Source organism: Leptonychotes weddellii, chromosome 2, assembly GCF_054177405.1.
Source record: "Leptonychotes weddellii isolate Sample4059 chromosome 2, ASM5417740v2, whole genome shotgun sequence".
NCBI classification, from domain to species: domain Eukaryota; kingdom Metazoa; phylum Chordata; class Mammalia; order Carnivora; family Phocidae; genus Leptonychotes; species Leptonychotes weddellii.
In genome coordinates this window covers 137,741,572-137,768,453 of record NC_138370.1, presented here as the reverse complement: position 1 = coordinate 137,768,453, position 26,882 = coordinate 137,741,572, and the positions used below count along the sequence as shown (strand labels likewise).

The 26,882-nt window shown below is 38.0% G+C and overlaps 1 protein-coding gene and 1 long non-coding RNA gene across 2 annotated transcripts in view; both read left to right on the top strand.

Moving 5' to 3' along the window:
* Nucleotides 1-1,846: 1,846 nt before the first annotated feature.
* SRP72 (signal recognition particle 72) overlaps nucleotides 1,847-26,882 on the top strand; it is a 31,233-nt gene continuing 6,197 nt past the window's right edge. The window contains exons 1-16 of the mRNA XM_081812357.1: nucleotides 1,847-2,007; nucleotides 3,935-4,055; nucleotides 6,565-6,688; nucleotides 8,005-8,148; nucleotides 8,228-8,339; nucleotides 10,150-10,181; nucleotides 10,812-10,936; nucleotides 11,027-11,084; nucleotides 14,774-14,905; nucleotides 16,130-16,258; nucleotides 17,823-17,895; nucleotides 19,470-19,534; nucleotides 21,552-21,647; nucleotides 22,475-22,578; nucleotides 22,719-22,796; nucleotides 23,758-23,895. Coding sequence (XP_081668483.1) covers nucleotides 1,899-2,007; nucleotides 3,935-4,055; nucleotides 6,565-6,688; nucleotides 8,005-8,148; nucleotides 8,228-8,339; nucleotides 10,150-10,181; nucleotides 10,812-10,936; nucleotides 11,027-11,084; nucleotides 14,774-14,905; nucleotides 16,130-16,258; nucleotides 17,823-17,895; nucleotides 19,470-19,534; nucleotides 21,552-21,647; nucleotides 22,475-22,578; nucleotides 22,719-22,796; nucleotides 23,758-23,895 — 1,640 coding nt within the window. The 5' untranslated portion in view covers nucleotides 1,847-1,898. The remainder of the gene's footprint in view (nucleotides 2,008-3,934; nucleotides 4,056-6,564; nucleotides 6,689-8,004; nucleotides 8,149-8,227; nucleotides 8,340-10,149; nucleotides 10,182-10,811; nucleotides 10,937-11,026; nucleotides 11,085-14,773; nucleotides 14,906-16,129; nucleotides 16,259-17,822; nucleotides 17,896-19,469; nucleotides 19,535-21,551; nucleotides 21,648-22,474; nucleotides 22,579-22,718; nucleotides 22,797-23,757; nucleotides 23,896-26,882) is intronic.
* LOC145720192 (uncharacterized) lies at nucleotides 23,902-26,857 on the top strand. The gene is made up of 2 exons (XR_014143014.1): nucleotides 23,902-25,501; nucleotides 25,710-26,857. It is a non-coding gene; the product is annotated as an uncharacterized LOC145720192 (long non-coding RNA).

Here is a 26,882-nt window from a genome sequence, read left to right as displayed (position 1 = left end):
CAGATAAAATTCATATACTTATATCCTGTTTGCAAGAAACCTGATGAAAATGACATAAGAAATAGAACTATAGGAATCCATACCAGAATTCTGAGGAATTTTTGGAAGCTACACAGTATATGGGATCAAGACTGATGCAGAAACTAAAACTGAATCCTTTTATAAAGTCAGTCTTATGAGAAGTTAACAGAATCACCACTAAGGTTGTGGTTCTTAACCTTGGGTGGGGTGGGGCTGTTGCATAAAAACACCTTTGGAGAATCCGATGAAAGCTACAAAAACTTTTCTCAGAAAAATTCACACAAAATTTTGGGTATATCAGATGTCATCTGGAACTCCCTTGCTCTGCTGAAATCTAGGCATAATTAGCTTAAAATCTGTGACAGTTCCACAGTCAATGAAAGTCCACAACTCTTTCCATGATTTTTACTAATTCACAGAGATTGTATTGAGATAGAGTTCACTAGACCAGTAGTGCTGTTTTTACATTATACTATATTGACCAGACATGAAATGTACCAGGCACCACTGGACACAACTATGAGTTGGACATACCTTCTACCCTGAAGGAACTCAGATTAGGGGAGAAATAAGCAAAAATTCATGTTAAAAAGTTGAGTACCAACTATGTGCCAGGCAGTGTGCTAGATCCTAAGGATACTGCGGTGAGTAAGGGTAAATATGGTCCCTGACCTCATGGAAATGATAGTCCATATAAAGAGATAGGCTTCAAACGATGAGTGCTCAGAAGTACAGAGCTGTATTAGAGAGTAATGGGGAATGTTGTCTAGTCTGCAAGGTCAAAGAAGTAATTTTTAAAATCTGGAACCAGGTACAGAAATATTGAGGGATAAAAAGAATAGAATGCTGGGAGAGAGAAAGGAAATGGCAGGAGTTAGTAGGATTTTGACAATATTTGGGTCCGCAGAGGCGTTCAATAAAATGTCCTGTCTTTTTTAAGAGCACTCAAGAGGTACTCTGTTCTGACCTTCAAACATATCTTGATATTTAAGCTCTGACAAAAACCCTAACCTCCTATGTCTTTGTATTGAGTGCCAGTAAATGCCAGGATGCATGAAGTCTATGTTATCCCCAGAACAATAATATTTTCCCTATTTTACAGTCGGGAAAACTGGGACTCTGATAAATAACTTGCTCACAGTCAGACATCTAGGGTCGCAGAGCCAGGAACTGAGCCTGGACATTCTCACCGCTTACACGTCCTTTGGCCTTATTGCTGACTGTTCCTGAACTGGAGCTCACAGTGCAGCCAAGAGGGTTTCATCAAACGTGCTTTGCACTTGTTGGTTCTTTTTTCTTCTGTGCCTTTCCTCATATTCGCTTCTCTGCTAGAATTTTACTCAGACCCAACCCCAGGTTTTCCTAAATCATCTTTCAAGATCCTTTTCAAATACAATTCCTCTATGAAGTACTCTCCAGCAGCAAAGAGAAGCCGTCTCTCTCCCACTCTCCTTCAAAGGACTCCCTAAGGCTTCTAGTTGGTACTTTACCACCCTATAGACCTCTTTTTCTCTTCCACAGATCGTCACTCAGCTCCGCCTCGTAGGAAGAAGGTGCTGCTTCGCCAGCAGCGGTAGCCCCAGAAAAGCAGGCTGCTTTGAGCCGAAACTATCTGGTGAACCCCTTCTCAACCCCCTCCCAGGGTCCGACACTTCGTTCCTTCAGACAAGTTTCAGGTAAGGTGTATCGATTCTATCTATCCACGCAAATTTCTAGCGAACACCGCTAAGATTACGATCTCCCACACAGACTCAGGGATAAGTGCGTTTCCGACTCCAAACCGCTTAGCAACCACCGGCTTCCTCCTCCGCTTGGCCACCTCCGAAATCCTCTTCCGGGGCAGAGGTCGTCCCGCCCCTCCCCGCGTCTTCTCCAAGATGGCGAGCGGCGGCGGCGGGGGGGTTTCGGTGCCTGCGCTCTGGAGTGAAGTGAACCGTTATGGCCAGAACGGTGACTTCACGCGCGCTCTTAAGACCGTCAACAAGAGTAAGTGTCGGGGCGGGCGTTGGGGCGGGCCCAAGCCGCAGAGAGGACGCGGCCTCCTTTCGGCGCGCGCGACCACCTCCGAGTAGACGCGGGGATCGGAGATCGCCGCCCGCGGCTCGGGGGCCCGAACGCCCGATGGGCGTGGGTTGCAGCCCCTCTGCTCCACCAGATCAACCCAAGGTCCTGGGTTGCTTAGAGCCACGTGTACTTCCCTCTTTATCCACCGCTGGGTAGTGAGCGTGGAATTTAAAGAGACCGCAACTCCATGCGTCTCTTTCAAACTGTTTTCTTATCCGACTCCTCCGTTTTTGCTCCTTAATTCGGAAATATCTCACATCACCACCTTTTCTCCTTCCCTTTAGAGGAGTGATCAAGACAGTATTGCTGAGGGAGCTTTTTCTGCCGCATCGGAGGGAGGAATCTGCTAGGGACACGTAGTTTAGAAGCTGGTGCTGACAAGGTGGAAGCTGTACAGACTCCGGAGAGGGAAAAGGGCTGGATATGGATGATAGGCCTGTCAGTCTCATAGATAAAACCTCTCTCCAGTGTCATTAGATCAGAAAATGTGTGTGTGAAAGCACATTTGAAATAACATTTGAAATTACGTCGGAAGAAAAGTTTGGCCTGGTTTTTTTTGTTTGTTTTTCGGTTTTGGGGGGCTTTTTGCCCCGTAACTGGTAAATCTTGAGTCAACTGCCTTTGGTGTGAGGTTTACTCATTATATTCATTTATCCTTTACTATGTAATTGTAATAGGGCCATGCTTTTGTTTTGTTTTGTTTTGTTTGTTTTTTAATGCTGTCATGGTAAATTCTTTACTGAAGATGCAGCCTGTACTTGGTAGATTTGAAAAGTGATTACCAAGACAGGGTTTGGCTGTTTAAAGCAGTAACATACAAAGTATGTCAGTAGCATACAGGATTATGTAATTTTCAATATCCTATTGTTAATGTAAAAAGAAGTGATTATGCCACAGTGCACTTTTGGTAATTTCAGACATTAAGGAAAATAGCTACTGATTAGAGTTAATGTTATTCTTAAACTTGTTTTGAATTAACTAGCTTTTGGCTAAACCTGCAACCAGTACTATTCAGTAGCAGTGTAGTAAGTATTTGCAGGAATTATTTAATCACGTTTTTTTTTTTTCAGTTTGTTGATCAATACATATTTTCTTAATTGGTAAAAATTTATATGATTCTTACACAGAATTGGGTTCCTAATGTTACCCAGGGGCAAGGGGAGTGATTGTGGTCATTTTTACACTGAACAGCTGTTTAGCTTTCAAACTTTGCCACCTGAGTCTTTCCTTGTCCTCTTTTGCTCGGTCGTCTTAGGTGAAAAGGGAAATATTGAATGGTTTTTGGAAATACTGCCAGCAAAATAAGTTGCATTTGTATACTTTACAGCTTATAGATTTTTCTAAAGTATTCTCATTTAATCTTCTTTATAACTTTCATACTAGTTTTGCAGATCAGAAAACTGACATTTTGCTGTGAAATGATTTGCCCATGACCTGAAGACACTAATGACAAGCTTGTACTCAAACCTAAGTCATTTGCTTCCAAATTCTACATGAACTTTTTTCTTTCTTGGTGAACTAATGAAATATGTAGGATGTAGCATGTGTCCTAAGGTGAAAAAGCTGGAGGAGATAGCTCCTTTCTCCTTTATTTCATTATTTAAATATTTATTTTTGCTACAAGCATCTTGGAAATCTATCTCATTGGAAATCTTACTAAATTATAACTGTCCTTTTTTCACTTCTTAAGTTAAAAATGAAGATCGGTCATTTTTTTTTTTAAATGTTTCAACTGATTGTTGCTGCAATAAAATTGGAAATGTAGCTTCTTGAAGCAGGGGGTGGGAAAATTTAGTAAAAATGTGAGAAGGGAATGGATTTTAAAATTTTTCCTAAAATTGTTCTCTAGTACTGCAGATCAACAAGGATGACGTAACTGCCCTACACTGTAAAGTGGTATGCCTTATCCAAAATGGAAGTTTCAAGGAAGCCTTGAATGTCATCAATACTCACACTAAAGTGTTAGCCAAGTAAGTGATTCAGTTAGTTGTTTGTGCCGTTATTAGAAATAATCGTTACCATAGCTATAAACATTTCCATGGGTTTTTTTTCCCTCACTATTCAGTGATTTTTTTACCTTTTTTGCTTAGCAATAGTATTTCTGAAACTGGAAGGAGCAATAGCACCTTTTTTTTTTTTTAAGATTTTATTTATTTACTTGACAGAAAGAGCACAAGCTGGGGGAGCAGCAGGGCAGAGGGAGAAGCAGGCTGCCCGCTGAGCAAGGAGCCTGATGTGGGCCTCGATCCCAGGACCCTGAGATCATGACCTGAGCCGAAGGCAGACACTTAACCGACTGAGCCACCCAGGCGCCCAGGAGCAATAGTATCTTTGTTTTTTTTCTGCCTTAGGGAGCATTTTTCTTTACCTCTGTCTTCCCTTTGAACCACTAAGAAGCAGGTAAACTGCTGAAGGATATGGGTCATAAATGTAATGAATTCTTGGAGGACATAAGGAGAACAACTCAGAAGTTTAATTAAAGAAAAAAAAGGCAGAGAGGGAGGAACATGTAGGGTAGGGATGTATAAGTAGAGGCCTTTAGGATGGTATGGCAGTCTTCACCTGACTTCCATGCCTACCTCCTTTGAGAAGTGTTAAGGTGAGTATGATTTTAGGTCAAGATCATTCGGTGTCAGAGTTCTTTAGCAGTCTTTAGAATATCTAGCATTTGTTGTTGTTGTTAATCTTTTTCATTTATTTCATCATTTCACGAAATGTGAATTTATATTCTAAATTTTTACTGTAATATGATTTTTCTTTACAGTTATGCCTAAGCCGCAAAGAAATGTGTATTGAAATAAAGTTTTTTGCAGCATATTTATTCTTTAATGAAATACTGGCTTATAAAGTTAAAAACAGTGTACAGTTGACCCTTCAATATCTCAGGGGTTAGGGGCACCAACCCTCCACGTAGTCGAAAATCTGTGTATAACTTTAGACTCCTCAAAAACTGTACTCATAGCCTACTATTGACTGGAGGCCTAACAGATGACATAAACAGTTGATTAACACGTATTTTTATGTTATATGTATTATATACTATATTTTTAGAATGAAGTAGGCTATAGGAAAGAAAATGGTATTAAAATCATAAGAGAAAATACATCTAAGATGCTATACTGTATTTATTGAAAAAAATCCACATATAAGTGGGCTCATGCAGTTCAAACCCATGTTCAGAGGTCAACAACTATATAGTATACTTTTTGTATAAGAAAAGGAGGATATAAGAATTTATATGTGTATTTTCCTGTATTTGCAAAAACAAACACTAGGTGAAGAAACAGTGAATAAAAGTCACTTGGAGGTAAAGGAGAGCAAGATAGATGTGAATAGCAGTGGGAGTAAAACCTCTTAGCATATACCTTTTGGTATGGGGGCAGTTTGAGCCATATCTATACAGAAAGATTGAAAACTAATTTTAAAACTTCAATAAAAATAAAAAAGTAAAGGGGACACTACTTTCTAGTAAACATGTTTATACTAAAATTCAGTATCTTGAATTTTGGTTATTTTGTGACATAGGGAGATTTTCAAATAATTTTTTTTAGGCAAGTAAATAAAGGATATTGTCATTTGCTTGATAAATATTCTTCATCATGGGTTATGGTTAAAACTCCAAAATGAGGGTCGCCTGAGTGACTTAGTTGGTTAAGCATCTGCCTTCAGCTCAGGTCATGATCCCAGGGTCCTGGGATCGAGCCCCACATCGGGGAGCCTGCTTCACCCTCTCCCCCTGCCTGCCGCTCCCCCTGCTTGTGCTTTCTTCCCCTCTGTCAAATAAATGAATAAAATCTTTAAAAATAAATAAATGAAACTCCAAAATGAGTTTCAAGTGTCACGTTAATGTGATGAGTTGTCAATGTAGATAGGTAATGTTTTTATTGTTGTATGTTTATCAGTTGTTTGGTTACAAGTACTATGTTCTTTTAAGATTTTAGTTACCTTTTCTTTGCTATTCATTTGTTTTTTGAACACATTTAAAGCAGCTTTATAGGGCTTATTATTTGATTAGTAGATTTAAGAAACTTCTGTAATAACCCATTTAAAATAGTGTTCAGGGGCACCTGGCTGGCTCAGTCGGTGGAGCACATGACTCGATCTCAGGGTTGTGAGTTTGAGTCCCATGTTGGGTGTGAAGATTACTGAAAAACAAAATCTTGAAAAAATAAAAGAGTGCTCAGATTGTTTTTTTATCTAAGACAATTAGTTATTTAGCTGATTCATGATTTCATTCTTAAATGTTTGTTTCAAAGAATATCCATGAAAGCAAGAGAGGCAAGGGAAATGGATGTAATATTATCTGCCACTTGGGAACTGATTTTCAGGCATGTTACTACACTTTGTCAGTTTCCTCATCTGTTGTTAATGGAGATTAAATGACTTAATATGGATCAGGTACTTACAGCAGTGTCTGGCATACAGTGGATGCTTTGCAGTGTTAGCTAATGATTAGATATTGGTTTTTTTCTTTTTCAGTAACTCTCTTTCCTTTGAGAAGGCATATTGTGAGTACAGGCTGAACAGGATTGAAAATGCCTTGAAGACAATAGAAAGTGCCAATCAGCAGACAGACAAATTAAAGGAGCTTTATGGACAAGTGGTAATTACTGCTTTAAAATACATGTTGACAATCATCCTGAGTGGGCATGACTGTACCTGTAGTGAGGAGCAGGGATGAGGAACCTCAGCCCATCCTGATGCTCCACAAAACTTGCCACCAAACCAATTCTTGAGGTTTGAACATATTCCCTCTTCTTGATCTTCACACAAACAGTTGCATATATAATATTCTATGAATAAATTATTTCTTCAGGGTAATTAGAAAATTAGAATTAAAAACTATCCTATGAAATTTTGATTTTAGTTGGAAAGATGAAGGCCGGTTTTGATGGCCTTCACAGTTTTGAAATTATATTTCTAGTTTTTAACACATTTTGTTTTAAGGTTAAAATAAAGTAAATCGTGATAAATAAGAATTTGGATGAATTTAACTAGTTTATGAATTCCCTAAAACTCTTATTCTGAAAGGGTTTGAGATATTTAATTAAGCCTACTGTAAAAATAAAGCTGTTAATGATGAGAGGACAAATGTTTTAGTAGAACTAACAAAACCCTCTTAAAGATTTTTAAAATGTCAGTAAGGGCAAATAATGTAATCAATGTATTGTCTCCAAGAGATACTAAGAGTTTAATAATACATACAGGTTGGAGAAAGATTTGGACAAGTTCATGGATTGTAGGTTTATAAAGAACTTTTAAGGTAAGCTGGGCAAATTTAGGGTAAATTCCAGCATTTTGAGTTTGATGAAGGGCATCAGTCTCTGTCATACAAAGTTGACTTAATTTACCCAGAGTGGCAGTTATTACCCTTTGAGAACAACTTGAATGAAATAAGCAGGAATTATGTTTTGTGTACTTGATTATTAACCCTATATTAGCTGGTTTCTGGGAAAAGGAAATAAAGATTTAATATAATGAACTCTTAGAAAATATTAAGTCCTGTTGTTAACATCTAATTTTGTTCCTGTTCACGGGGGCTTAACAATCATTTTGTGGGTGGGAAAATTTTTTCATTGTAAGTCAGATTTAGGTAGCAGGGTGATTTCTTTGGAAATGTTTTCTTTCAAAACCCACTTAGGCATTTCCCTAACCTCAGGAAGGAAGTAAATACAATGACTTCTATCTGAATCATGACTACAAATCTACAGTATAGTAGAGATTCATTCATTGCAAGTTTTTGAAAGTATTAGTAGCACACAGAACTAATTGAAAAATTGCAAAGGAAAAACTGTTGATTGCCCGTATCATGCTGAATAAGGTTTCTTACTTAGTGATTCAAAAAAGGGTTTGTATGATGTTTGAGACATAATACTATGTCTTCTCCTCTGATCTCTTACTTGGTGTTCGTCTCCCTAGTTATACCGGTTAGAACGCTATGATGAATGCTTAGCGGTGTATAGAGATCTTGTCCGAAACTCCCAAGATGATTATGATGAAGAGAGAAAAACAAACCTTTCAGCAGTTGTTGCAGCTCAAAGCAATTGGGAAAAAGTAGTTCCAGTGAGTATCCCTGTGTACCCACACAGCTATGAAACAATATTCCTGTCTAGTGTTTGACTGGTATTTTGCTCCATGACAGGAGAACTTGGGCCTCCAAGAAGGGACACACGAACTGTGCTACAATGCTGCATGTGCTCTGATAGGACAAGGCCAGCTGAGCCAAGCAATGAAAATCCTACAAAAAGCTGAAGGTTGGAAGTTTATTAAAATTATGTGTAATTGTAATGTGCATATAACTTAAAACAGTATTTCCAAAAATTGTATTTGATTTTTGTGAGATTTATAATTGGAAATTATTGATGCAGTGGGAATTTCTCAAAATTCATCTAGCTTTTCTCTTGGCATTTTAGCATGTCTCCCCTATTTCTGTCTAATCCCTAAGCCAGAGTACTTGTCCATTTTCATCCATACCAGACCTTATTTTTGAGGAGGTTTTTAATAAGTTACTGTGAATATTAAATGTAAATTGAGTTAACATCAAGCATTTACAGCAGTACATGGCATATAACATAAGCATCCAATAAATATTGGTTATCATTATTAAACTAGGGTACTCAAGTTCAGTGATAATCAGTGTGCCTTTGTGTGTACGTGCACGCATGCACATACACTGCATTTATATTGGTAACACTATTCAAGCACAGTTTTAACTCCATTTAGTATGTTGTCATATATAACATTTATATGCTTTGAAGCTTTAATTAAGAAAAAAAGAAAAATAGTCTTATTAGCTTATGTTTGGTTTCAACTCCAGAAAGATGTAGACTTTTCTTCTGCATACATATTTCCCTGGAAGCTATAAAAGTGATGCAGGGACTGCAGTGATGGGGAGGGAAAAAAGGTGAAGCAGGGTCAATTTTTAATGTTGAAGGTTAAAATAAAAGCAGAAGTTGGAGCATCATGAGAAGAAAAGTATGATTGAGATTTATAATTTCTTGATTATACCCAGTATTGACAGTGGTGTGGGAAAAGGACATTCTTATACATGGAAGTTTTGAGTGTAAAAGTAATACTGACTTTGCAGTGGGCAGTTTGGTGATGTGTGGCGGATTTAAAATTTGCATACCCTTTGATCCAAGGATTTCATTTTAAGGAAATAATTAGATTAATTAATAATAATTAGATAAATGAAGAAATTTATTGTAAGGAAATAATTAGATAAATTCATATATGTATGTTTATGAGTGCTAATTGAAGGGATGGTCATAATAAAAAAATTAGAAACATCATGAGTTTCTGTCCTATGAGAGGATTGGCTGAGTTTTACCATGACCACAAAATAGGTTACCATGCAGTCTTCAAAATAAAAATGTAGATATGGGGGCACCTGGGTGGCTCAGTCCATTAAGGGTCCTACTCTGTTTTGGCTCAGGTCGTGATCTCGTGGGTCCTGGGATCTAGCCCCACATCAGGCTCCATGCCCATCGGGGAGCCTGCTTCTCTCCTTGCTCCCTCACTCCCTCCCTCTCTAAAATAAATAAATCTTAAAAAAAAATTGTAGATCTGTATTTATTATAATAGAAAGATGTCCACAATATATTAAATGGGGAAGGTAGGTTTCAAAATAGTATGTAGAATATCATATCACACTTTCATTTTAAAAGCGGCTGTGCATTTGCATTTAAAAAATAGTAATGACAGTGCTAATAATGGTTATCTCTTGGTGGTGGGGTTCTTGTCTTTACTACTTTTTTGTCATTGATTTTTTGCAATCAACATTTGTTAACATTTATATTTTTTAAATGCCCTTAAAATTTTTTTTAACCTAGAGATTACAAATGAAAGAAAAATGCCAGAGAGCTAGAATAGGCAGGGACTGATGGTATTTATGTAATGTTTATTATTATTTATGTTGATGCTAATAATAAATTTCCAAATTTGCTTGTTATTAAAATTATCTTGAAATCTTCTGCCCAAGAATTTAATTCTTGCTCTTCAGAATGGTGAAAGGAATGGGAGTTACCCTGCAATATTAATTTTAAAACTATTTTTTCCCCATAGATCTTTGCCGCCGTTCATTATCAGAAGATTCTGTAAGTATTCCACTCTTATTAAACCCAAATTTTACACTTCTGACTAATATAAATTTATAGGGCACTTCATTGTAGTATTTATTGACTTGTTGGAATAGGTGGTGATTTATTAAATAATCACAGTAAAAATCCTCTTGATCAATTATTTGATGGAGTCTTAGGCTGGGAAATTACAATACTAGAATTTTTATATGCCATATATATTTTATTTTAAATTTATATTAATAAATTCATTCTCTTATTTTATATGCAAGGCTCAGATCTTTGAATACGGGTCCTTTCATAGGAATCCCATGCATATTTCTTAAATGAACCACAAATAATCCAACAGTCATGATTTCCAATTGTCTTAAAGACAGTTATGAAGTAGTTTCATTATAGAATCCTTACAGTTGTTAGCCTTTTCACCAATCTTTTATCGTTTTCTGGCGCTTATCTACACAGTAATTTGCTTTTGGAATCACCTTTATCAAATTCCTAAATTTTAACAAACTGATTCTAAGGGAAGTTTTCTGAAAATGATATGTTGTCTTTAAGATTGTGTACCTTTTGAATGTTTGGAATACTTGATAAATATGGAGATCGATTTGGAAAATTTACAAGGGAAAAAAAGTTTCTTTTTCTTCTTAGGATGGGACTGAGGAAGACCCACAGGCAGAACTGGCCATCATTCATGGGCAGATGGCCTATATTCTGCAGCTTCAGGGTTGTACAGAGGAGGCGTTGCAACTTTACAATCAAATAATAAAACTAAAGTAAGTTTATTTTAAATGAAGTGTCTTTTATAGGGGGTGAAGTCTCTTTTAAAGGTTTGTTTCTTTTTGACTGTTGCTTATTGTTCACAGGCCAACAGATGTGGGATTGCTAGCTGTGATTGCAAACAACATCATTACTATTAACAAGGTATGGGATATACATTGCTTTCTTACACTTATATTTTACATTGAAAACATTACCTTAGCTTTATCCCAGGTTAACTTCTTTTTTCCATGACACAGTCCAGTTGTAGCAAAATCACAATCACAGTTTAACTTTCATAATGATGATTCTGCAAACTATATTCAGGTAATAAAACTTTTTTGCAGTTACAGTCTCTGGACTGTCTTACCCTTTTCCCAGTTTATAATAATGTGGAGAATCTATATATTGAAAAATAAATTGTTTTGACTTTATACTAAGCATGTGCATGTTTTATGTGTCATTTTCATCTAGTGAGTCTGAGTACAAGTTTTCTATGTGTAATTCTTTTCTTTCCAGTGGTTTTTATTTTGGGGGAAGGGAGACATGCGCACCCTCAAAGCCACATGTAAAATATTACAAGTATGAATATAAACAATCCTAAAGACTACTGTACTAGTAAAATTAACCACCATTTAGAACATTGTTTTAATAGACGAACATTTCAGATTTGAAATGGAAATCAGTAGAAAATAAGAAAAGTAACATTTGATTTCTTTTGATAAACTGTGATTTTTCAAGTGCCATCGTATTTCATCTTCACAATTATATTTTTATTTTTTTTAATTAATTGATTTATTTTTTAATATTTTATTTGACACAGAGAGACACAGCGAGAGAGGGAACACACAAGCAGGGGGAGTGGGAGAGGGAGAAGCAGGCTTCCCGTGGAGCAGGGAGCCCGCTGCGGGGCTCGATCCCAGGACCCCAGGATCATGACCTGAGCCGAAGGCAGACGCTTAATGACTGAACTACTCAGGCGCCCCCACAATTATATTTTTAGGTGGCAGTACTTGCTGCCAATTTGTAGGAGTATAATCTGAGGCTGAAAGGAGTTAAGTAATTTGTATAAGGTCACAGCCTGTTAGAGGTAGAACTTGGATTGAGATTCCAATCACTTGACTCCAGAGTCCTTCATGGTACTTCCTTCCTCCAATAGCAGAAATTCAGAGGGTCTCCAGAGCTGAGATAATAGCACTAGAAAGAGTAGTAGTTATAGGATGTTGCAGGCTTTTGGCATGGTTTAGATTTTCAAAAATTGATTCTGGCATTTGAATCTTAGCAGCATTATATACTTGCCTGTGTTTGTGATTTTTTTGTGTGTGTTTGTGAATTATTTGAAGTGCCAGTGAGGATAAATTCTTTTTACCTGATATGGGAAGGAGAGTGTGTAAAACACTAGATATCTTTTTTTTTTTAAGATTTTATTTATTTGATAGAGAGAGACAGTGAGAGAGTGAACACAAGCAGGAGGAGTGGGAGAGGGAGAAGCAGGCTTTCTGCGGAGCAGGGAGCCCGATGCGGGGCTCGATTCCAGGATCCTGGGATCAGGACCTGAGCCGAAGGCAGACGCTTAACGACTGAGCCATCCAGGCACCCAACGCTGGATATCTTAATCTTGTTGTCATTATATACCAAACTTTTTTTTAAAGATTTTTTTAAAATTTATTTATTTGAGAGAGATCACAGAGGGAGAGGGAGAAGCAGATTTGACACTACTCGACGCTGAGCAGGGAGCCCGATGGGAGGCTCGATCCCAGGACCCTGAGATCATGACCTGAGCTGAAGGCAGATGCTTAACTACTGAGCCACCCAGGCACCTCTATTTTTTAAAGATTTTTTTAAAATTTATTTGAGAGAGTGAGAGCAAGAGAGATCACAGAGGGAGAGAGATAGTCAACAGACTTTTTATTCAAAATAGTGCTGGATTCAATAGCTAATGCAAAAGAAATATGAAACTCCGTGGTAATAATTATATCATTTAAAAGTCTCATTCTGGTATTGAAAAAAATTGTGCATGTTTAAATTTTTTACTTTTTAACTGCAGTATTGGTGAAAGAAAAGATCTCTGACCTGGCAAATTTGTAGCTGACCCTTGAAAAAGAGGGTTACGGTTTGAGGGTTAAACAACAGCATAAGCAAGTGAACATATGGAGAAATACTTATGACTTATGGGAAGAAAGAGAAAACAGAAGTTAAGAGGATACATACATGCTAGTTAAAAATTTTTTAAAGTTTAGATTGAATGGTACCAAGGTATGGAAGGCCTTGAAAATCTTTTTTTTTTTTTTTTAATTTTTATTTATTTGAGAGAGAGAGAGCACAGAGGGGGTAGGGTCAGAGGGAGAAGCAGACTCCCCGCTGAGTGGGGAGCCTGATGCGGGACTCGATCCCGGGACTCTGGGATCATGACCTGAGCCGAAGGCAATTGCTTAACCAACTGAGCCACCCAGGCACCTGAAAATCAAATTTTTGAGTAAGTGCCATGATAGCAAAGTTTAAGTGGCATGCAAGATGAATTGAAGTATTAAAATAGTACAGAGGAGAACCAACTAGAAATCTGGTTTCTTAAGAAGTGATTTATGTGAGGGGTGCCTAGGTGGCTCAGTTGGTTAAGTGTCTGCCTTTGGCTCAGGTCATGGTCTTGGGGTCCTGGGATCGAGTCCTGCATTGGGCTTCCTGCTCAGCAGGGAGTCTGCTGCTCCCTCTCCCTCTGCCCTTCTCCACAGCTCGTGCTCTCTCTCTCTCAAGTAAATAAAATCTTAAAAAAAAAAAAGGATTTATATGAAAGTTTTTTGCTGTACATTAAAGTAATTTTACTTTGGTTTGAAGCTTCACACTCAGAAAAAGTATTTATTTTAGATTTCTTCTTTGTTTTCTTATACTCTTCAAACTAGTAGAAGACCTGGTTTAAAAAACATAGGGTATTGGGGCGCCTGGGTGGCTCAGTCTTTAGCATCTGCCTTTGGCTCAGGTCATGATCCCAGGGTTCTAGGATCGAGCCCCGCATTGGGCTCCCTGCTCAGCGGGAAGCCTGCTTCTCTCCCACTCCCCCTGCTTGTGTTCCCTCTTTCGCTGTGTCTCTCTCTGTCAAATAAGTAAATAGAATCTTAAAACTAAAACAAAAACATAGGGTATCACTTATTTGCAGATACTTATTTACAAAGCTAGAATACTGTGCACACAGTAGGTATTCAGATGCTCAGTTTGTCCTCAAGATGCATGTAATTTAATTGTCTTCCTAGAAAGGTATGTGACATTCTGTAATTCTTAACAGGACTTTTTTAAGGCAGATAACATTGTGTTTGCTGCACACAGAAGTTTGAGAATTTGAGCTTCTTTGAGCTACTGCCTAGGTGAGAAGGACCTTAAGGAAAAGAAAAACAGTAGCTGTGTTACATTGGCATTTTTTTGCTAAAAATGCTTTCAAAAGAGGTGTGAATCTATTTCTGAATTTTATTGATTTGCTTACATAATGACTGTTTCAAAGAGGAAAGAATTACTTTCCTCATTTGTCATCTAAATTCTAAAGGGCATAGTGTGTAGATTCCAGATTTCTTTGTATCTTTGTAGTCCTGATTTCCACTGTAAGATTTGTTCTGTCCGTAAGTACTTTTCTTCAAAAAGCTCAAAACAAGCAGTTATTAGTGGAAGGGTAAATCAAAAGAAAACCAAGAACCCAAGACAAATTTATATGCATCTTAGGGGTTTAAACAACCTAACCAGGCAGATGTATTATCTTCCAAGCTCTCTTGTGTATAAAATAACTAAATGGAAGAGGAATAAAGCCTTGAAGTGTTAAAAGATTAAAGTCTGAGATTGCTGTTAATGGCAAATGAACTTTTCTTTTTCAGGACCAAAATGTCTTTGACTCCAAGAAGAAGGTGAAATTAACCAATGCAGAAGGAGTAGAGTTTAAGCTTTCTAAGAAACAGCTGCAAGCTATAGAGTTTAACAAAGCTTTACTTGCTATGTACACAAACCAGGTAGGTAACAAATCTCTCATTGCTCTGGCTAAACCTTTTGGAGTATGGCATATGAGGCATAATGGGTGTAACAGTTCAATCTTTGTATATTGTTTGTCTTATACCAATGTATTTTTCAGAATGTCATATATCATAGATTTTGTTAAACAAGTAATTTGCTCAATTCTTTGTAAAGGTCTACAGCTGCCTTTTAAGAGGACGAGAACACTATTCACATTTGTAAATGAGATACTGTTCTCATGATCTTATTTCTAATCTCTCTGAATTAAAGTAGAAATCATCAAAGATGTCAACTGGAATTATAGGTTTAAGATCTGTCTTTCATTTTAGTTTGTGCGTAATTATAAATGCTAAGGAGGTCCATTCTAATATGCATTAATTCTAAAGATTTCATACTTTTCCATAGCAGAGGTGTTCAGTGGGAAAGTGAGAGTCAGTAACATTTTTATTATTTAGAACTGAGCTAAGTTATTCTTGAATACTTTAGCAAGAAATACCTATACATTTTGTTGCTTTTAAGCAAAGGGTGATACTTGTGTTTTCATTTTTTAAACAAAACTCTGGAATTTAAGCATCCAAATTAATATTTAGAACTAGTCCTTTCATGGGGCGCCTGGGTGGCTCAGTGGATTACACGTCCAACTCTTTTTTTTTTTTTTTAAAGATTTTTATTTATTTATTTATTTGATAGCGAGAGAAGGAACACAAGCCGGGGGAGTGAGAGAGGGGTGAAGCAGGCTTCCTGCTGAGCAGGGAGCCCGATGTGGGGCTCGATCCCAGGACCCTGGGATCATGACCTGAGCCGAAGGCAGATGCTTAACAACTGAGCCACCCAGGCGCCCCTACACGTCCAACTCTTGATTTTGGCTCAGGTCATAATCTCAGGGTTGTGAGATTGAGCCCATGTTGGGTGTCGGGCTATAAGCTGGGCGTGGAGCCTGCTTAAGATTCTCTCTCTCCTTCTGCTCCCCCCCCAAAGAAATAGTCCTTTCCTAAATGCTTTTGTAACTCATAGCTTAAATTCAGTAAATGGAAATCTTTTCTTACAGGAGAAAATTGAAAATAGATACTGTAAACCAGTTCTTTTACCCTAGATAGTTCTTCACTATTGTCTTTCAGCTGAGTTCCTTCCCCTTCCACCCCTTCCTTTTCTTTTTGGTTATTCACTTAATGTTTAATTGCATTAACCAGCTTATTTTTGTGGGGGGAAATACTGTTTTTTAGGCAGAACAGTGCCGCAAAATATCTGCCAGTTTACAGTCCCAAAGTCCTGAGCATCTCCTGCCTATATTAATCCAAGCTGCCCAGCTCTGCCGTGAAAAGCAGCACACAAAAGCAATAGAACTGCTTCAGGTAAAGAAATTGAGTTTTTAATGAGGTGTCATGTAGTTGCATCCTTTTTTCATTTTTATTAGAATAGCCTACAAACTTGTAAGTAAAGTGGGAAAACTAATAGGTAACATACCAGTAGACAAAATCCAGAGTGTCACTTTAGTTAATTCTTGAGCTACAGCTTTGTTTTATGTACATTTGCATTATGGGGCATCAGTCTGGCTCAGTTGGTTGAGTGTTGGACTCTTGATCTCAGTTCAGGTCTTGATATCAGGGTGATGAGTTCAGGCCCCGTGTTGGGCTCCATGCTGGGCCGGGAGCCTACTTTATTTATTTATTTTTTTAAAGATTTTATTTATTTGACAGAGAGAGACAGCCAGCCAGAGAGGGAACACAAGCAGGGGGAGTGGGAGAGGGAGAAGCAGGCCCCCCACAGAGCAGGGAGCCAGATGCAGGCTTCATCCCAGGACCCTGGGATCATGACCTGAGCCGAAGGCAGACGCTTAAGGACAGAGCCACCCAGGCGCCCCCTGGGAGCCTACTTTAAAAAAATAAATAAAGTTTGCATTAGTAAATGTTTGCCATAAACCTGAAGAATGGTTTTCATTTGGCGATCAATTTAGGATGAGTTAAAGGTTTGTTTTAGGCTTATAATGCCAGAATATGCTTACCTCTTTTTTCAGTAATGTATTTTCCAGTGAGTCCCAGTCCAAAACCTCAAACAATTACAGAGATACTAACTTGGTTTTTATCATCCTAAATCAGCTGTTAAGATTACATGTTTGAAATTCCTGAGGGTACAGTACCCTGGAAAGTTGAACAGGGTGAAGTTAGGACCATCCTGAAGGGCAGAATTGCCTAGCAGGGATCCTCAGTAAGGAGACAGCATCTATTTGAGTATCTTATTTAAACAAACAAAACTATGTAGTAATCTTAATTATTATTTCTCTATTAGTGATTTCCTGGAACTTGATATTATTACACTTTCAGAGCATAATTTTATTATATTTTTATTTTATTTTATTATTTTTTTTTTTTAAAGATTTTATTTATTTATTAGAGAGAGAATGAGAGACAGCACGAGAGGGAAGAGGGCAGAGGGAGAAGCAGACCCCCCGCTGAGCAGGGAGCCCGATGCGGGACTCGATCCCGGGACTCCAGGATCATGACCTGAGCCGAAGGCAGTCGCTTAACCAACTGAGCCACCCAGGCGCCCTATTTTATTTTATTTTTTAAGATTTTATTTATGTGACAGAGGGAGACAGCCGGAGAGGGAACACAAGCAGGGGGGAGTGGGAGAGGGAGAAGCAGACTCCCCGCTGAGCAGCGAGTCCAATGTGGGCTCCATCCCAGGATCCTGGGATCATGATCTGAGCTGAAGGCAGATACTTAACCGACTGAGCCACCCAGGTGCCCCTCAGAGCATAATTTTAAAACAAAATGGGAATCAAAGTTTTTCCAGAATTAAAATTTTGACCTGAAACCAGAACTTTAATATTTCTGTGTAGAAGTGATAATTGAACTGTGTGCGGTTAGTTGTGTAAATTGTGATTTTTTTTTTTTCCTCCAACTGAAAACATTTTAGGAGTTTTCAGATCAGCATCCAGAAAATGCAGCTGAAATTAAGCTGACCATGGCACAGCTGAAGATTTCCCAAGGTATTAATAATTATTTCATCATGATTAAAATATTTTAATGGAAACATGGTTGAAATGTTTCTGAAGTAGTTGTGAACTATGTGGTTTTAAAAATTTTGCAAAAAAATTTTTTTGCATAATGATGAAGCATAATTATTACTGTTTCAAACAGCCTTTTTTTCAGGTTATTCTTAAATTTTTAGAATGATTCTCAATCTATGCCTTGAAAGTGGGTAGAAGCAAAGGATTCCTATGTTTCAAAAGACCATACTTAAATTTTCTGGGTATGTCATATGTAGAAATGCTTATATCTGTCACTTGCTAGTATTTGCATGAAAGAAGGGTTACTTTGCATTTAGCTTTCTTAACTTAACCCTTTATCCTTTGTTTATAGTTTACCCATATCTTTGGGGGAAAAGAGAGGCAGGGAAATTTAATGAAAACTGACATTTTTGAATCCTACAGAAAACTGCTAGTGGTTTTTGGCCATGATTTGAACTAGCCTTAAGTGATTATCTAGAGCTTTTGGTAACCATTATTTACATGTAGCTATTTTAACTTTAAAAAAATAAAATGAAATTTGTTAAAAGTCAGTTCCTCCCTTGTGCTAGCCACATAGAAACTTCATAACCACATGAGGCTAGTTGAACAGCATAGATAAAGACATTTCCATCATAGGAAGTTGTATTTCTGGTGTAGACCATGCATTCTCAACATGGGGGTAGGGATCATTTGTTTGGTGGGAGGCCAAAAAAATTACAGATATTATGGCCAAAATGAAAATTTCATGGGTAATGATCAGGATACTTGATAATTAGAGAAAAAAGAAAGTCTTACGAGATTTCTTAGTGTTTAGTAATAAAAACAAGGTTAAGAAACATTATTGGTTTTGAGGTACCTGGTTGGCTTAGTTGGTAGAGCATGCGACTCTTGATCTCAGAGTCATGAGTTTGAGCCTCAGAGCTCCACATTGGGGGTAAAGATTACCTAAAAAAAAAAAAAAAGAAAAAAGAAACATTGTTGGTCTCCCATAATATTACCCATTCTCACATTTCCTTATCTTCCTCTCTTATTTCTTATTCCTTTTCCCACTTCTGCTTTTTCTTGCTCTTCCCTTATTTTCTTTCCTTATCCAGTTTTTAGTTTATTTTTGAGAGGAGTATTTATCCTACTAAAATTACTAAGAAAGAGCTGTCATTGGTTTCTATTTTGCTTTTAAAGACTTTGGAAGGTTACATTATTGATGTTTACAATGACTAGAAAATCAGTATTTTGACACTGTAGGAAATTTTCCATTGCACTCACATCTGCAGTAACATGTTTTAAAGTCTTTAAGGGTAGGATGTCCTTTAAGTTACAGTCTGAAAATGGAGAAAGACTGGGTGAGTTGGGAGACTTCTTTTCTGGTAGAATCTCTGCCATTAACTTTCTTTGTGGGTGTAAGCAAGGTATATTGTTTCTTGGGACCATTATCCCAAAGATCCCAAAGCTTGAGTATTTGGAGATACTACAAAATAGGACTTAAATTTCTTATTGTTATTGTTTTTTAATAATATGTTTTCTTCAGTGTGATGATGATGTTTTAATCTCTCAAGGTAATATATCCAAAGCATGTCTAATATTGAGAAGCATAGAAGAGTTAAAGCATAAACCAGGCATGGTGAGTTTATAACTAAAATATTATAAGACTAAAAAAGCGGAATTATAGTCTATTGGTATGTTTGATGTTTCTTTGTATTTAATTTCTGTTTATTCATAATGTAGGAGTAGTAGTTAAAATAAGTTACTGGTCTGCATTTAATGTCATTTTGTTTTCTGCTGTGCATTGGTTTATTATTTAGGCAAATATGCCAGGCACTATTTAAGCCTTACATTATCACTAAAAGCCAACCTTAAATAACCTAAAACCTGTATAGGGAATTTCTTAGCCTAATTTATTTTATCATGTCTTCAATGTGATATTTTGAGATAAAAAAATTTAGTGATAGTGGCCAATAAATTTAGTTTTTAGTTCTGTGATGATTCAGTCATCACAGATTTAGATCACCGATATAGCTGTGAAAGCATCTATTTCAAAGTAGAGGCTAATGCTATCATTGGTGGTATGTACATTTATTGAACAGGGACTTTTATTCATGTCTGTATCCTCTAACACAGCTTGTTTACAGTTGGCACTCAGTAAATGTATATTGGTAATGTATTATGGTAATGCTTTCTCCTTTGAAGATTCATATTTTCAAGACTGGACTACAGTTACTCTGTATTAGAATCAAATATAAATTTCTAAAATTTCATATCTGGCCTTCTATTACCTTTCAAGAAATTTGTCCACTTCATCACTGTTGAACTTACTGGCATAAAAGTTGTTCAGGTATTTCCTATTTATCCCTTTAATATCTGTAGACCATCTCTCATTCCTGATACTGGTTATTCAGGTCTTCTTTTTTGTTTTCTGATCAATTTAGCCAGAGGTTCATCAGTTTTATTGATTTTTCTTAAAGATCCAGTTTCTTGGGCGCCTGGGTGGCTCAGTCGTTAGGCGTCTGCCTTCAGCTCTGGTCATGATCCAGGGTTCTGGGATCTAGCCCTGCATTGGGCTCCCTGCTTGGCGGGAAGCCTGCTTCTCCCTCTCCCACTCCCCCTGCTTGTGTTCCTGTTCTCGCTCTGTTTCTCTCTGTCAAATAAATAAATAAAATCTTAAAAAAAAAAAAAAGACCCAGTTTCTTGTTTCTGTTTCCTTTCTGTCCTCATCTCATGTTGCTTCTCCTATTCTCGCTCTACTCTAGCGACATGGGTCTCCTTGCTGTCCCTCCAACACACTAGGCAAGCTTTTCACTGGCCTTTTGTAGCTCAGGCCAGATAGAACTTATCATGGGAGTTTAGCCACGCTGGTGTGTACCTCACTATCACACATTAGATGTCCCAGCAGTGTTTTATTATATAAACTAATTTTTAAGCACTATTCTCAACTATTATGCTTGCTACGCACTAGTAACAAACTGTGAACTGGCACTAGTTTAAGAGGAAAGTTGTATTTTATTTTATTTTATTTTTTTAAAGATTTTATTTATTTATTTGAGAGAGAGAGAATGAGAGAGAGCACATGAGAGGGGGGAGGGTCAGAGGGAGAAGCAGACTCCCCGCTGAGCAGGGAGCCCGATGCGGGACTCGATCCAGGGACTCCAGGATCATGACCTGAGCCGAAGGCAGTCACTTAACCAACTGAGCCACCCAGGCGCCCGGAAAGTTATATTTTATAGATAACTACCTTTGTATTTGGGAACCACTGTTGTATATGGTATTTCTAGTTATTATGGTCTAGAAAGATAATTTTTTGTTTTAAAGATTTTATTTATTTGACAGAGACACAGCGAGAGAGGGAACAACACAAGCAGGGGGAGTGGGAGAGGGAGAGGCAGGCTTCCCACTGATCAGGGAGCCCGACATGGGACTCAATCCCAGAACCCTGGGATCATGACCTGAGCCAAAGGCAGACGCTTAACAGCTGAGCCACCCAGGCACCCCAGAAAGATAATAATTTTTAATGATGAATTTGGTACTGGCAGAGAGCCTAACAACTTTTATTTGCTGTTTTCTAATTTTTTCATTTTTCAAAAAGCTTATTCTGGGAGAGAAAGGGGAATTTTACTCATTAATTTATACTTTCGGCTGGGTAGGTATCTGCATTAGTGACTATGTACAGCCATGAGGAGGATATTGATAGTGCCATTGAGGTCTTCACGCAAGCTATCCAGTGGTATCAAAACCATCAGGTAAGTAAATGGAGTAAATTGTATGAGGACATGTTTTTATGTAAAAATGAAAAGCTGCAGTAGTGAACTCAAGTTATGAGAATTGAAATATTCCAAGTCACTATTTAAAGAATGGAATACTGTTAGACTGTCAAATTACTTTTTTTAAGTATACCAGATCCAAATAAAGCTATTGGAAATAAGAATTATTTCAGAATGAAAAAAAAAAGCTCAGTTATGGTTTTGAAGGCCTTTCTGGTTCGTTGTATTTGTGTATAATCTCAAAAAATAATACGTGAGTGCATATGGGGGTACTTATCTTTAGTGGCTGGAGAGCTCATGGTAGTAAGTGGTGAAACAATAAATATGTGCAATAATTGTATCTCATGTTTTCCTGGAATAGGAACGTCTTCATTTTTTCCGGTATAAGTCTCTGCATAGGCAGTATCCAACTTATAAACATACATGCACACAGGTGGCATTTATACCGTTGGTACTAAAGGCAGTAGAGGGATATCCATGTTCTGGGAAATACTGTGTTTGAGAACTGTGGTGACATATCTTTAAGATCTGATTATGGGGAAATATTTCTAGTTATAGGCAATCTTAAAAAAGATAGGTTGTGATCCAGATTCGATCCAGATTCATAAATTGGTCATCACTTGTATAATTTGTCTACCTCCCTCCCTGTATGTTTGTGTGATTTTTGTTGTTGTTTCATGTATTCAATAAAACTTTGAGGAATTTAATAGATAGGTCTATCTTAAAGGTCTAATGAATGTAGTAACTTCACAAACATGGTAGATATCTAGCTTAAAACTTTTTTTCCTTTTTTTTTGAACCTGTAGCCCAAATCTTCTGCTCATTTGTCCTTGATAAGAGAAGCTGCAAACTTCAAACTCAAATATGGGCGGAAGAAAGAGGCAATTAGTGACCTAGAACAGCTATGGAAGTAAGTTCTGAAAGCTGGAGATGTAAAAATGCAAATTTTATTGCTGTTATTTGATACAAGAAGGTTATTTTGCTTGTTTATTTGTTCCATTTTCATAAACTGTACACTAACTGTTCACTAACTTTTTTTTTTTTTTTTAGACAAAATCCAAAAGATATTCACACCCTGGCGCAGCTTATTTCTGCTTACTCACTTGTAGATCCCGAGAAGGCAAAAGCGTATCCTTTTGACCTTTTGATTATTGTTTCAGACAGCTCCCAAGTAGCGTGCTAGATACCTTCCAATACCTATTTTGACCATGGCTTTTTCTGTTGTAAATTTCAACAAACAAACAGAACACTCTTCTAACTAGTAAAAGCAAAAATGAGAATTTATTGGTCAACATGACTGAAAAATATAGGAATAGATCCGACTTGGGGTATAATTTGATCAGAAGCAAAAATGAAGTCAAGATGCAGCTTGTATCTCTTCAGGTTCAAGTCCAGCAGCAAAAGAAAAAGTGTATTTTATTTGGGTAGTTGTGAAAGATTCTGAAATGTCATTCTCATTGAAATGTCTTAGATCACATGCCTAACAGTTACTGAAGATAAGAGATCCAGTGCCCTGATTGGCTAAGTTTGGATCATGTGCTACTGTAGTCAGGGTATGCCCCCAAACCCAAGGTGGAGTTGTGGATGCTGAGCAGCCACAAGTCAAAACCTTTGTAGTGAGCAAATCTATGTTTGATAGTTGTTTTGGAATAGAGATTTTATTAAGCCCCTTCTTGAAGTACAGCACTGAGTTAAGGAATAGATGATTAGATTATGACCTCTTTTATTTTTTCAGGGTATATAATATATAATTGACCTTATAATCTAATTTGTTACTATTATTATTTTTTAAGATTTTATTATTTGAGAGAGAGATAGCACAAGTGGGGGTGAGGGGCAGAGGGAGAAGCAGACTCCCTGCTGAGCAGGGAGCCCAATACAGGGCTCAATCCTGGAACTCTGGGATCACGACCTGAACTGAAGGCAGATGCTTAACTGACTGAGCCACACAGGTGCCCCTAATTTGTTCTATAGAAGATTTAAGAACATTTTTTTTACTTTTGAGAAAGGACATAAAAAAAAAAGACTTTTTCTTTTGGCAGACATATATATGTGTATATTGTGTTCCTGAACTCCTGTTCAATCCCAGCCTTAGTAAACACCTGCCCTCGTCCGATAGTATGTCTCTAAAAGTAGATGTTGAGGCTCTTGAAAATTCTCCTGGTGCTACTTACATTCGGAAAAAGGGTGGAAAAGTTGCTGGAGATAGTCAACCAAAGGAGCAAGGGTAATGTTTTCATTGTAACATTCTCTAATGTGGACTTTAAATTACATAAGGAATGAAAAATACATTCTCTGAAAATTCCTCATGAATAAAGTTTAAGTCCCTCTTGTTTCTTTTTCCTTTCTTTTTTGCTATGCCCAGTTCTTAGTCCTTGTCCTGTTTACCACCTCCCCCCATCACACCCCCAAATTAACCTCTGGTGTTGAGTGTATATCCTTCAGGATCTTCTTTGTGTTTACACACAGAAGTGATTTAGAAATATTTTCCTTGGATTTATTTATTTATTTATTCATTTATTCATTTTTTACAGAAGGGGATTATATTGTACTTAACTGTTTTCCAGCTTGCTTTCATTTACTAAGTTGTGGAGATTTCTCCATATTCTTTTTTTTTTTTAAAGATTTTATTTATTTCTTAGAGCACAAGTGGGGGTGAGGGGTGGAGGGAGAAGCAGACTCCCTGCTGAGCAGGGAGCCCAATGAGGGGCTCAGTCCTAGGACCCTGAGATCATGACCTAAGCCTAAGTCAGACGCTTAATCAACTGAGCCACCCAGGCTCCCCTTCTCCATATTCTTAGTATAGACATATTTCATTCCTTTTATGCATAGTATTCCATTAGCTGGTTGTCCCCTACTTTATTTACCTGTAAATTTTTTATGTATATTTAGTACTTAATTCTATACTGAGTTCAAATGAGGTTTATTTTACTGATTTGGAGGAAAGATTAGCTAGCTTCATTAACTTATAAGAAGTCAAATTCTTACTCTTCTACCACCTGGCCATCTCAGAAACATAGTGGAGGCCTACAGTGAAATGTTTAAGATTCCATGGATAGAGACTTGGGATGAATAGAGAATGGAAGAGATATAGCCCTTCCCCAAATTTGTGGCTCTCATGGTTTTTTACTGTTTTCTCTTTTTTTTTTAAGATTTTATTTGAGGGAGAGCTAGAGAGAGCACAAATGGTGGGGAGGGGCAGAGGAAGAGGGAGAAGCAGACTCCCCGCTGAGCAAGGAGCCCAGTGTTGGGGCTCTATCTCAGGACGCTGAACTCATGACCTGAGCCTGAAGGCAGGTTGCTTAATGACTGAGCCACTCAGGCGCCCATTTTCTCCCTTGCTGAGTGCTTTTGAAATACAGATTTTTTCCTAACTTACAAAAAAAATACATCAGCAACAGCATATAAGTAACGTTATTATGAACTCTGGTAAAAAAGCATTATCATCATAATAATTTTTTTTAAGATTTTTCTTTAAAGATTATTTATTTATTTGACAGAGAGGGAACACAAGCAGGGGGAGTGGGAGAAGAAGAAGCAGGCTCCCCACGGAGCAGGGAGCCTGATGCGGGGCTCGATCCCAGGATCCTGGGATCATGACCTGAGCCGAAGGCAAGCACTCAATGACTGAGCCACCCAGGCACCTCTTAATTTTTTTTTTAAAGATTTTATTTATCAGAGAGAGGGTGAGCAAGCACAAGCAGGGGTTGCTGTACGCAGAGGGAGAAGCAGGCTCCCTGCTAAGCAGGGAGCCCGATGCGGGACTCAATCTCAGGATCCCGGGATCACAACCCAACCCAAAGGTAGACACTTAACCACTGAGCCACCCAGGCGTCCCACTCATAATAGATTTTTTTTTTTTTTTAAAGATTTTTATTTATTTGAGACAGAATGAGAAAGAGAGAACACATGAGAGGGGGGAGGGTCAGAGGGAGAAGCAGGCTCCCCGCCGAGCAGGGAGCCCGATGCGGGACTCAATCCCGGGACTCCAGGATCATGACCTGAGCCGAAGGCAGCCGCCCAACCAACTGAGCCACCCAGGCGCCCCTCATAATAGATTTTTAAAACTAAATTAGGAATTGGAGTCTCAGAAATACTACCTTGTTCCAAATTCCATTTCATCATAAGAGTCCCACCTCAAACCTTATCAAGAACCCCAAAATTGAAAAATTCAAGCCACATCTTAAGGGGATTTTCAAATAATGCCTATTTAAAGGTCTTTCTTCCTTCCTTCCTTCCTCTCTCTCTCTCTCTGAACTGTCTCTCACTCTGTCTCCCCGCTCCCCCACCCATGCTCAGTGTGAAGCCCAGCGCAGGGCTTGAACTCACGATCCTGAGATCATGATCTGAGCCTAGATCAAGAGGTGGTTGCCTAACTGACTGAGCCATCCAGGCGTCCCCTATTTAATTATTTTCAGTACTTTTTTCCTCTTTCAAAACAGTTTAGTAATTAGTAAGAATATAGTTCTTTTCTAGTCCTTTAATCCTCTCCTTTTCCTTAAACAATTATTAAGATATTGACTTTTAGGCTTTTAAATTTCAGCACATAATTTTCATTAGGCATTATTAAAGCCTTTTATACTAACTTTTGGATACAAAGATTTAGTTTCTTGGGGTTTTTTTTAAGATTTTTAAGGAATCTCTACACCCCACGTGGGGCTTGAACTCACAACCCTGAGATCAAGAGTCACATGCTCTACTGACTGAGCCAGCCAGGCACCTCAAAGGTTTAGTTTCTTTTGAAGATAAACTATATTGTTGACAAAAAATAAGTCATGGTCCTTGCCCTTAAAAGAACCTAAGTCTAGCAGAAGGAAGTATTGCAGTAATTGCAATAAAGATTGCATGTTCTGTGGTTGTGCAGGGCATAGAGCACCAGGGGGTATAGTCCTTCCTGGGGACAGTCGGGGGTTAGGAAATCACCTCATGGAAGAGGTGATTGTGTTGACTTTTGAGGAGGATGAATTAGGCCAAGTGTGAGCAAAGGCAAATAAGAAAGGGCAGAGGGGCACCTGGGTGGCTCAGTCGTTAAGCGTCTGCCTTCGGCTCAGGTCATGATCCCGGGGTCCTGGGATCGAGCCCCACATCGGGCTCCCTGCTCGGCGGGAAGCCTGCTTCTCCCTCTCCCTCTGTCCCTGCTTGTGTTCCCTCTCTCACTGTGTCTCTGTCTGTCAAATAAATAAATAAAATCTTTAAAAAAAAAAAAGGGCAGAG